Here is an 11,892-nt window from a genome sequence, read left to right as displayed (position 1 = left end):
TGCATACAGTCTGTTCAGGTTTCTATGTATTTTAGATCTGTCCTCATGTCAAGTTCGCTTTCCAGAGGGCTCAGACCACATTAACCCAGCTCCTCACCGAATCCCTCCATCAGCGCCATGTTTTTTGCTTTTATCAAACCATTTTTCATATGCATGCTTTTAAGTCGTATGGATCTTGCTTTACTGAAAACATTTTTCTTGAGACTATGGTGAGAACTTTGGTTTAAAGTTAGTGCACGTTCGTCTGTACTATGAAATAGGATTCAGCCAGAGAAAGGAAAGAAGCACTGATATGTCATAATGTGGGTGGACCTTGAACTCCTTACACTAACTGGAGGACAACAGACACAAAAGGCCAGCATGGTGTGGTCCCATTCCTATCAATTATGTAGAACAGGTAAATCCACAGAGACAGAAAGTGGACCAGTGGTTGCCAGGGACTGAGTGGAGGGAGAATGGGGCCTGCTGGCCTCATGGGTACCAGGTTTTCTTTAGATGAAAATATTTTCACCTGGATAGAGGTGGTGTTTGATAGAAGTGGTTCTTCTGACAGCCTCACAGCAGGGACCTCCCAGCCTCTTGTGCACAAGACTTAGCCCCCCCCCTCCTGGCCCTCAACCCCTTTAGCACCTGCTGTAATGCCACGTGCCCACCAGCCAGGCACACCGCCATCCCACAGCTGGGTTCTCAGCTCTCCAGTGGCATTCTCCTCCACTCAGCTCGTGATGCCCTCTCCCCTGCACACAGCCTTAGCCCTGACGTCCCCCGAGCTGTACTGATGCTGAAATCACACCAGCGACCCCACCCCCTGCCTTATCACAGCCCCCTGCTCTCTTAGGCTGCTGCTCACGTCTCTCATTGCAACACTGCTTAATCCCACCCCATCGACCTCCACTAATGAGGCCGTTACCTAGTTCCCCATTTCTAACCAGCAGCCTTCTTCTTACTGCCATTCTGTTCTGCCCTGTGTTGTCCTGGCCTCCCAGATAACTGTTCCCATTGGTGCACAGCAGCCCCGGTCCTCAGGACGCGCCCGGCCCCTGACAGTTGTTCGTCCAGTAAATGCTTGTGGAGTGCCTGCTCTGTGACAGGAGGACGCTACCAGGACCTGGGGAGCCGAGATGGACAGGGACTGCTCTTGGGTACTGGGTTTCTTCTTGGGGTAACAGAAATGTTCTGGAGTTAGTGGGTGACGGTTGCATCTCTTGTGAGTATAGCAAAATCTTAAAAAGCGTGAATTTTATGATGTGTGAGATTTATCTAAATGAAATACAGTTTTTAAGAAAGAGCCTCTCCACGGAGCTAAATATAAACACATTTATTATCAAACTTTGTAGCGCTATGTCAAATACAGAACAGGTATGACATCAGCTTAAATAAATACATACTTTAAAAATTATAAAATATTTTAAACCATAATTTAAAATACTTTATAAAACCCACACACAGACGACATGTACATTTCACACAGCTATTTCCAATGCAGTATGTATAAATATTTACAACGTTTGAACAATTTCAGAGAAAACAATAATTCTTCCCACAAGTAGCCTGACCACAATAGACGTGGGGTTTTTTGCTCTCTCCCTTATTTCCCTGAGTTCTTTTGCCCCCTGAAAACCTTCTGTTCTCGTCCTTGGTATATCCCCGTTTCCTTTTGGCTTTGCCACTATGCAGTGGGCACTTCTCTGAAACACACGCTGAGTTAATTAATGCAAGTATGGGGGAGCTTTGATTCTAAGGCTACAAGGTTGGACAGCGCTGGCAATACCGACGGGTAATTCATCATTGCCAGTGACAATTTATTATAAATAAATATAAATATGCTCATACAGGCTTTCCTCTCTTCAAGAACACTCAAACAGAATAAGACAATCAGGGAATAATTACTAGGCAGGTTCACTCTTTAAAAATCCACTAGGCAAATCCTTTACATGGTGAGTTCCTGTCACAGATTTAAAAGCTTATGTAACATACAATGATTCTACGTTGACACATCACTTCTGACATTTTTGTAGGAACACAAAACACATCCACGTTTCTGCGTGCTTTGTTCAACACAGACATTCATAAAATTGTACCTTCATTTGTTGGCATTTATGGTTCTATCTCATCAGAACATCTGGCCTCATGGAAGTTCTTCACCATGGAAACCACAGACCTCTGAAGATGGTGCCTGAGTGCACAAGTGTGTGTGCCCACCAGGCCTCGCTCTCTGGATACTACTCGTGTTCTTAACAGCAGCTGTAGTCAGACATTCAGAACTTTACACTGGCTAACATCATGCATTACTAAGGGACAGTATCTGCCCTTTTTTGAAATAAATTCATGCAGATGTAACACTAGAATTTGTTAGTAAGAAAAGATCTACGATCAGTAACTTTTATCCTATCGTTGTCCTAACAGTTCCCTATTTTAAAGCTCCTGCAACACGTGCACTGAATTAAGAGTTATGGGAGCTTCTCCTGGATCCAGTGCGAGCAGGAAGAACACGGCCCCTTGGAACGCTTTCGAAAGCCCCGCTCCTCGGCATCCTCAGAGCAGCGTGGTCCACGCTGTGCTTCGTGATGCCCGCGCCGAGTGCCAGGTCGGACTTGTACTGTCAACAAACCCTCCCTGCGCGGTCACCACGGGTGTTAAACATGGTCATTTTTGCTTTGTGGTGACTAATAGAATCTCTTTGGCCAGTTTGTTTCCTCTGAACTGGGGACCATCATAGTCCACCCTCACGGCAGCAGCCGCATAGTCGGCCACAGAAACACTGTGAGGAGCCAGAGAGAAACGGTGCCCACAAAAAGCTGCGTGTCTCCGCTGAGGTGCCACAGCGGGCGTGGGAGGCTTGGACACGGATTCTGGGCCCCCAGGGCCTTGGCCCCTTTGCATTGCCTGGAGAGAAGTTCCTTCCCGTCCAGTCCCCGGATGCCCCCAGATCCCAGGATGGGAGAGGGGGGCTCAGCCCTGCTGGGTGGTGCGTGACGGCCTCGTGGGCAGCAAAGGCGGCGAGTCAGAGGCAAGAAGGGCCCAGACCCCAGGAGGGGCCCTGCCTCTGCCGTCTTCGGGGTGCTGGTACTGCGCTGCTCCCTGGGGATCCCGGCTCCTGCAACGGGAAGGGTGCGCCGTCAGGACACTCCATGTGCTTCGCACCAGCCGTGACCACAAATTCACCTCCCAGCCCCACCGCCTCCCGCTCTCCCTGGGGAGGTCCAGATGTGAGCATTGAAAACCCGCACGGCTGGGGAGGAGGCTCCTCCGTAGGACACTGTGAGTACAGGTCACTATGCGTTTGTCCAAGCCCGAGGAAGCCTAACGCAAACCGCGGACTTCAGCTAGTGATAACGCATCGGTATCATGTTACCATCAAATGCACCACAAGAGATACGAATTCAGGACGTTCATGACGGGGAAACTGCAGACAGGGCTAAGCGGCCCGTTAGAACTCTGCTTTCTGCTCACTTTTCCCATAGACATGAAACAGCACCAATAAATAAAGTCTATTAATTTAAAGAAATCTATTCAGAGGGGACTTGACCCTTCCGAACTGTCACAAAGCAGAGCAGTTAAGAACACGGAGTCTAGAGCCAGACTGCCCGGTTTGAATAATGGCTGTACCACTAACTAGCTCTTAGATTTCAGGCGGGTCATCTAATTTCAAATGTGTGCCTCATTTTCTTCTATCAAAAGAAATATATTAACAGCCCTGATCTTAGAGAATTCCTAGCTTAGAACAGTTCCTAGAAAAAGTAAGTCCCAATAAGGGTGAGGTATCATCATTACTAACTTTCATACATGAAATGACTCAATAAGGCCAGGTTCGTATTCCTGTCCTCTCCTTCTGCACAGAGATGGAACGACTTTGCATGAACTTCCATGAAAGTGGAGGGTCTCCCCCAAGACAGGCAGGTTTGGAGGGATCAAGGAGCAACAGAACATGTAGAGGGAGTATCTTCCCTCAGACCATGTGTGATTTTCAAGCCTTACCTGATTGCTTTGGACTTAAATCAACTCAGAAGGCATTTGGTAGGACCCCGCTGACTGAAGGCTTTGGTAGCTGCTGTGGAATAAATCAGAACACTAATAAATCGCTGTTTTCCGACATGAAGAGAGAAAAATGTATAGCATGTCCAATGCCATGCTTTGTACAAGGATCAACTTACCTGGCAGGGACAAATTTCTTTGCTGCAAGAGAAAGAAAATCATTAATTTAGACTAAAGGGCTTTCAAGGACGCATCAAACCCAGAAACAACAGGACTATTCATCAGAGGTTGCAAACTCAATGGCTTCAGGGCACCTGTGATAATCAGAGCACACGCAGCTCCGTGGCTGCTGGCGGGAGAGTCAAGCACACCCACCCAAGGGCACAGGGGCTTGTGCAAGCCCAGCCTGCCAGGTCCACCTCCCAATTTTTCATAAGAAGTCCCAAATCTGGATTTTATGTGAAATTTACTACTCTGTGAATGTCAGAATCGAATTAAAAAATGTTTAAATACTCTGTGGGCCAAACAAACCCCAGGTGTGGCTGGATGTGTTTGGGTATCCCTATGAAATGCTCCAGAATTCCTGTCTTCGAAGTGACTTTTCTGGAAACATTTTATCCACCTGCCTGGGAGCACCAAGCCGGGCAGCCTCACTGCCCTTCTCCAGGGGCCTCTCAGGCTTCCCAGTGCACACATCCCCTGCAGGTCAGCACCAGCACCACACACATTCGCATGTCCTACAACTCGCCCCGCTTTGCGCTGTGCTATAAGCTCTTTCCCTGAGACTTCTGCCTAATTATTGTGCAGTTTATTAGGCTTATCTAGTAACTAGCTTCGAATCACTGTTTAAATCTGCAAGAGAGAACATGACTCATCTATGACAAAAACAATTTTTTTTTCAAAAGCGTTTTTAGAGCACATTCACCAACTCCCTCACCTTTTCTCCGCAGGCGTTTCAGAAGCCAGAGCAGAAATGATGCTAATGTCAGGAGGGAAGTTCCAGCAGCAGAGAGTCCAACCACCAGGGGGACGCTGGACTCGGGGGGAGCTAAGGAAACAGGGGAGGTGAACTGTCAGGAGAAGGAAGGGAATTGGAGGCCTCTGTGCTGCCCACTTGCCCTTCACTGCGTAGCTGTAACCCCTGGGATTTACGAGGTCATGTGTAGGGCGGAAGATGCATCTAGGTCAGCGCGTGAGGAGGAGGCGCTGTTAAATCTTTGAGATCTGCCCCAAAGCGCCTTTGCTAGCGGGCCTCCCACCTCTGCCGGCAGAAACACACCCCGCGTGGCCCACCTGCTGGCACCCCCTCGCTCACCCCCTTTGCCTCCTACTTTCCCCCCCAAGCTCTCCCTTTCCAGTTGTCAGAATTCCACCCATTCCATCAACAAGGCGCCTCCCCTATTTCCTCTCTACCCCCATCAAATTCAATATTCACCAGCTTGTTCATCTGGGCTGGTTAAATGGGTCGTTCATTTTTTTAGCCAGATAACCTCCCTTCTTCCCTCTAGTTCCCCAGGGAACCACCATCCATGTATGCCTCACCTGCACAGGTGGGCAGCACCCCAGACCAGTGTCCTGCGGCACCACACGTCAGAGCGTCAGAGCCGTTGAGCTTCCAGCCCTCAGGACACGCGAACGTGCACACGGCTCCAAACACGGGCTCCCCGCTGCAGCTCACGCTGACCTTGGTGGGAGCGGCCAGGCTCGGACACCGCACCACTGCGAGGGAGAGGCACACAGGCAGAGGTCACAACCTGCTGGAGACTTCTAAACCTGGCTGACACGTGTGACTACGTGTAACTCATAAGCGCTCCGTTCAGCACGAGGCAGGACCAGGCCCCGTGGGGCGTCCGGGCCCAGAAGCACATGAAGCCCTTGAGTTATGCCCCTCTAAGCCGGGATGCAGCCTACCTTGGCAGGAGGGCACCTCCTGTGTCCACCGTCCCTCAGGCGTGCACTCGAGGTGAGGGGATCCATGCAGCTCAAAGCCTTCTTCACAGCTGAAGGCGCAGGAGGACTTGTAAGTGAACCGCCCCGTCGGGGGATGCGAACACCTCACTGCGCCCCCCCGGGGCTGGCGGATGGTGTCACATCTCACAGCTGGAAGACATGAGCAGCTACGGTCAGAGTCCACACCAGGCAGCAGCCAGGGCCCTAGCTCTTTGCTGGTTCTTATCTCAAAACAGAAACAAAACCCGTACCTTCACACGTGGGCTTCTCACTGTCCCATTCCCCCGTGGGGCCACACTGGAGCTTTTGGGGTCCCTTCAGCACAAACCCCTGCTCACAGGAGAACTCGCAGCTGGACCCGCTGTGGAAACTTCCAGAGGCACCAGGAAGGCAATTCATGTAGCCTCTCTCTGGGCTGGACAAGGCTTCACACTGGAAAGCTGAGACACCAAAATGCTGGTCAGAAAATGTTGCAGCAGACTGGGGAATGCTGGGCATGCGGTGTGTGGCCAGGGGCATGCCGGACAAGCATCGCCCAGAGGGTTCCTCATTCTGCACTGTCCTCAAGGCAACTGGGAGGTGGGCTGTGTTTTCTCTGAAGGTTTTTCCTTCCTCCACAGTGACACTAATTAAAGGACAACCCATTAAGGGTTGAATGGCAATGAAGTGAGGGTCAAGAGAAAGCTCTTATTTATTTATGTGTTCAGAGAGCAGCGTATGGGCCCTGGCTGCTCATGATGATGCCAGGAAGGGAGGGAAGAGGGTGGCTGGTAACACGTGCGGCTCTGCCATTCAGTTCTGGCCTTGTGGCCTTCTGCCCCGGGGAGTCAGTCTGGGCTGCGTTTGGCCACAGGAGTGCCAGTCCCTGAGAGCGAAACTGCTTGTTTTCAATATCCTAGCCCTCACTCTAATGCGAATTTAATTTGGGTGCTGATGTGCCTATTGAGGGTGCCCCTAACCTGACACCACCCCTCTGCACTACCCATCACGAGCAGTTTCAGCAGGAAGGTGTGACCAAAGCTGTAGAATCAGGTCGTGTTCCCATAGCCCTATGTTTTGAATGGTCTCACGTGATTTCCCTGCAGATTCAGATTTCTGCCCAATATCTTGATGTTACATCAGCCTGGCACCGTTCAGAAGCTGGCAGTGTCCCTCTACTGCCTACAGTCCTTCCCCCGAATAACAGAGGTCCTCTTACATGAACCTCAAAGACGTAAGGTGCTTGCTGCCCGTCCCACCGATACCATGGGTGAAGTGGGCACGTGGTCTCACTGTCGTGCTCAGGTTTGAGGGCTGCCGCTCGTTAGGGGAAGGCACTCTCCCAGGCTTACCCTCACAAGTGGGGGCTTGTTGCGTCCACTGGCCTCGTGCGGTGCATTCGGTCTGGGTCGGCCCCTGCAGCACGAAGCCTTCCTTACAGGCGAAGCTGCAGGATGACTTGAAGGCGAACTGTCCCGCGGGCGAGTGCCTGCAGCTCACAGAGCCGTCCTGAGGGTGGCCCATGGTGCCACATGTCACAGCTGTAATGTATGTACCATTCATGTTAGCAGGTCTGGTTGCCCACTTTGAGAACAGGTTGAGAAAAAGAAATCGTCACACAGAGCAGCTCTACCTTTACACACTGGCTCCTCGTTGTCCCATCTCCCAGATGAGGTGCACTGGAGGCGCTGGGCTCCCAGGAGCTCAAATCCCTCCTGACAGTGAAACGCACAGGTTGTGTTCCACGGGAAGCCTCCCGGGCTCTGGGGACATTCCAGGACTCCGTTGGCAGGCTCTGTCAAGGCGCCACACTCGGCCACTGGGGATTTGAACAAGCACCGTGAATTTCACACAGAAATGCTATGTGCGCTTCCTGTTGAATCGGAGCCGGGTCATCGAGGGTCGGTCCCAAAGCTTGGGGTTAACTCCTGGGGACACGCAAACCCACAGTAAAGCTTCCCTGCTTTTTATTGATATTTTCATCTTCTCTGATTGCTTTTTACATGGACGGTGCTGAGCAGTCTCTGAGCTATTTTATCAGACCTCTCACAGGGCTCTGATCTATTTTATTTTACATAAGGCAAAAATGAAGGGAAAAAAACCCCAGATTCTAGATCAGGGTTTATGACGAGTTGTGATAAAAACAATACTGACATGTACATTCCCTTATCTTAGCCCAGCTGGACCTAGAAGATCAAATTTGTCTCTGGCTGAGAAAGATATGACAGAGAGAGGAAAAGAGATATTCCAACTCCTTGATTATTGTGGTCCTCAGTTAGGCCATTAAATGGGAGAAGCGGGCAACGAAAGAGGTGAGGAAGCCGGTTAGATTTCTAGGCTGTGGCTCCACTGTTTTACGCAATCCCTTACACATCATGAGCGCCTCAGAAAGCCTCATTTCAAATAGAATGAAAAGGTCTCTCAGGCCAAGCAGGTACGTATTAGCCATGCATACTGGCCGGGAGAACATGTTCTATTAAAAACAATAACAAATGGAACCTTCCCTGGGGTAAGTTGGATAAAAACTTGGGCCACGTGGGAGGAGTTGGAGGACGTTCTGCGCATCTGAGAGGGTTACCTGTGCAGGCGGGACGGGGCGCGCTCCACTGGCCGGAGGCCGTGCACCGCGTGGCCTCTGTGCTGCTGGGGACGTAGCCCTCTTCACAGTGGACGGAGCAGGAGGAGTTGTAGCTGAAGTTCCCCACAGGGTGGACGCAGTGCAGGCTCCCGTGCTCAGGGGCTTCTTGTGCTTGACAGGTCACCACTGAAAGGGAAGCCGAATTGGTCCTGTTTCCCTCTGTCCTGCCCCTGCAGGGAAGAGCCCTGGAGACTGGCTCCTATTTATTGTGTGCTGCCCGCCTGCCAGGCACCTGTTCACATAATCCCACCTGCCAGCCTTTGAAGCTGGTACTGTTACTGTCCTCGCTTTACAGAGAGGAATCTGGGGCTCAAAGGGTCTAATGACTTTATCCAGGCAGCTTAACCGCTTGGCAGCAGGCCTCGGGTTTGAACCAGGAGGGTCTGACTTCCTAACCTCAGCTCCCAGTCGCCCTCTGACATGACATGCCCCAGGGACCGGAGGACATGCCGACCCGGCCCCACAGCCAGCAGGAGCAAGGTGGACCCACACCTACCTTGCTCACACCTGAGTCCATGAAAGCCAGGCTGACACTGGCAGGTGTAGTTGTTGATGGTCTCCACACACTCGCCGTGGCCGCTGCAGGAGGCGGGGGTACAGGCGGCTGCAGAGAACACAGGCCCTGCTGAGGACTGCTACTGAGCTCGCCTGGGTCCCCTGGACTCCGGGGTCGACAGCGCGCAACAGAGACGTCACCACCAGGCCTACTGAGTGCCAAGACGCTCACCGAGGAGCCTTACAAAATGCTGAGTTTTAGGCTCACCTATTCTAAGCTGAGACGTTAATGTGTGGATGTCAGAAGTATGGCTGCAAAGAGCACCAGGAATAGGAAATTCACCTTATCACAACTTCTAAGGCTATGTCCCCACCGCAAATAAGCCAGTCACTAAAGCATGTCCTGGTAGGCATGGTACACTCTGTATGCGTGGACGTACATGTGCGTGCACATATACATACACACGTGGAGTCTTGCCTATGCTCATGCAAAGAAACAAATAAGGCATATTTTGTCAAATTGAATGTTCTAAGGTCTTCACTTTTGGGACACAAAACGGCCACACTAGGGACCACATTTGGCACTGTAGGCGATGTGCCAGGACGCCCACCGCCGCCCCGGCTCCCGCCGCCGCCTCAGGCGCCCTACCTTCGTAGCACAGGGCCAGCTTCTTCTTGTCACACCTCTCGTCGTTCCACCGGCCCGCGTCCGTGGCCCTCTTGATGTAGATCTCCACGCAGTCCTCGTTCTCTTGCTTGTTGTTCGGCTCCCCCGAAGCCCAGTTCTCGGCTTCTTCGGTCAGAGGCTTCTGGGTCCCCACCCAGGTCCACGTGCTGTTGATCTTCCTGAGTCCGATCCAGTAGTAACTGGGGGAAAAGCTGAATTTGGAGTTCAGGTATTCAATCTCCTCCTGGTTCTGAATGGCGACCAGATGCGTGTACCTCTGCTGACAATAAGCCCTGGCCTCCTCGAAGGTCATGCTTTCCGTGGAGGCGCCGTAAGACCACGCGGCACCGTCTCTGAGCAGGAGGAGCCCTGCGGGGGGACAGGCAGGGGGAGGGAGGTGAGGCCTGCCGGTCCCGCTCTTTCGAACGGAACTTCCGTTGCCGTGTACTGGGTTGTACAGCGGCCTTTGGGATAGCAAACTGTTTTCACTGTTTGCAGAGTAAGAAGGGTGCAGATGGAGAAACTGCCACCTACTGGGGGGCCCTCCACGTGGTGCTCCACCCGTACTCACCCACTATACCCGTCATATGCCCGCCGTGCAGTGGCATGGTAACCAGAGTAACAGCTTTATGAGCGTGTAGTACACACCACTGAACACTGTCTGAGGCCCTTCCCACGAACCACGGCTGTGGACTCCCCGCAAAGCCCCTGGGAAGCAGCCCTTTCCACGGCAGGGAGCTGAGACACAGAGGCCAACAGCCCTCGCCCAGGGCACACCACACTGTGGGGAGAAGCTGGGATGCCGGTAAATGTTCTGCGATGCACAGAACCCGTACAGGGGAGCATTAGTCCACCCAAATGTCAGCCGTGCAAGGATGAGAAACTCCGGTCTAATGACCTTGACTTACCAAGAGTAAAAGCAGAGAGAAACTGTGAAGCACTCATGACTTCAACAACTCTTTTCATCAAAAGATTAGGTTTGACGGCTTTTCTGGAAGGAGAACATGCCAAGTTAATTACATTAAGAAATGCCAGGTGGCCAGTTACCTGCCTCACTTCACAGCTATGGCAGCAGCAGATTTTAGGTGAAGGGCCCCAGTGTCCCAATCTTTGTTTCAAAGAAGATGACTCAAATGCATAAACATAGAATTTAAGATTTTCATCATGTAGGCCGAAGAGAAAAGCCAGGTTTTTTTATAGAACCAAACAACCCTGGGTCCACGCGCCCGATGTGCAGCAAAGCCAAATGCTGACATCAGGATGTAGTGGAGAAAAGAGGTTGTTTACTGCAGGGCGCCAAGCAAGAATGGTTATCTAATGTATAAGGTCCCTAACCGGCTGCTGGCTGGCATGCAGGGGCTTTGAGGGGCACAGTTACAGGAGGGGGTGGGTGGTCAGCTGGTGCCCATTCCCACTGGTGGGTGCTGAGGTGACAGGGGGCTCTTCAGGAATCTCAGCTATCACCTTTTCTCCAGGTGCTTACGGTCAGGTGTGGTGGGGGCAGGTCCTAATTTCCTGTACAACATCTCAGGGATGTGTGGTCAAGAGATAACCTCGGGCCTGGCGGGGGATCTCAGCGTGCTGGGCCTGTTCGGTTTGCTGTCCCTGGGTTTGCAAGCTGCCTCTTTCTCCCCTCTCTAACCACCCAGTCTAATTCCCACCCTCTGGGCCATAATCCAGGGACTCAGGCTTCTCTCTTTGTTCATAAGAAGGCTGAGCGGCTTCATCCAAAGGGGGTCCCTGGGCTGTCCAGCTTTAACTAGTCTAGATGCAAGGAGAGCTTGCACAGGCCCGTTATCTGAAAGCCTTTTGAACATCTGGTCATATCAATAATCCCTGTTTCACAGCCCAAGGCTGATCTCACAAGACTCACCGTCTCGGAGCGGCAGTGCCGGCAGGATCCCTCTGTGCCGCTGGCTGTGTCCCCTGCCGCGCTTCCAGTGCCGGTGTGGAGTCAGCCAAGAACAGCAGAGCGCTGCCCCGGCCAGGCCTCTTTATGGGGTGCTCGCTTCCTGTGAGTAATGGGAGGATACGGCCCAGCCCAGCAGAGAGGAATTCCCCAGCCCCATCCAGACTTTCCCGGGAATATCCATAAGGCTGGAAATTAAAATGAGTTCAGAATCCCTGTCCTCAAAGCTCTCTCCCCTTTGTTCATGACTTTTTATTTTACATGAATCCTATCAGTCTG

At 51.9% G+C, this 11,892-nt stretch overlaps 1 protein-coding gene across 1 annotated transcript; it reads right to left on the bottom strand.

Moving 5' to 3' along the window:
• Positions 1 to 1,303: 1,303 nt before the first annotated feature.
• SELE (selectin E) lies at positions 1,304 to 11,676 on the bottom strand. Its single transcript, XM_057495056.1, has 14 exons — positions 11,578 to 11,676; positions 10,613 to 10,695; positions 9,687 to 10,073; positions 9,039 to 9,146; positions 8,483 to 8,668; positions 7,538 to 7,723; positions 7,257 to 7,445; positions 6,177 to 6,365; positions 5,887 to 6,075; positions 5,518 to 5,694; positions 4,913 to 5,023; positions 4,155 to 4,176; positions 3,979 to 4,051; positions 1,304 to 3,097 (listed from the first exon to the last, which is right to left on the bottom strand). Exons 2-13 carry the CDS (start codon positions 10,668 to 10,670, stop codon positions 3,994 to 3,996), a joined length of 1,860 nt encoding a protein of 619 aa, XP_057351039.1. The 5' UTR covers positions 10,671 to 10,695; positions 11,578 to 11,676; the 3' UTR covers positions 1,304 to 3,097; positions 3,979 to 3,993.
• Between the last annotated feature and the right edge of the window lie 216 nt (positions 11,677 to 11,892).

The sequence above is a fragment of the Manis pentadactyla genome, chromosome 19 (genome assembly GCF_030020395.1).
Source record: "Manis pentadactyla isolate mManPen7 chromosome 19, mManPen7.hap1, whole genome shotgun sequence".
Classification (NCBI taxonomy): Eukaryota; Metazoa; Chordata; class Mammalia; order Pholidota; family Manidae; genus Manis; species Manis pentadactyla.
This window is presented reverse-complemented; position numbering and strand designations above follow the sequence as displayed.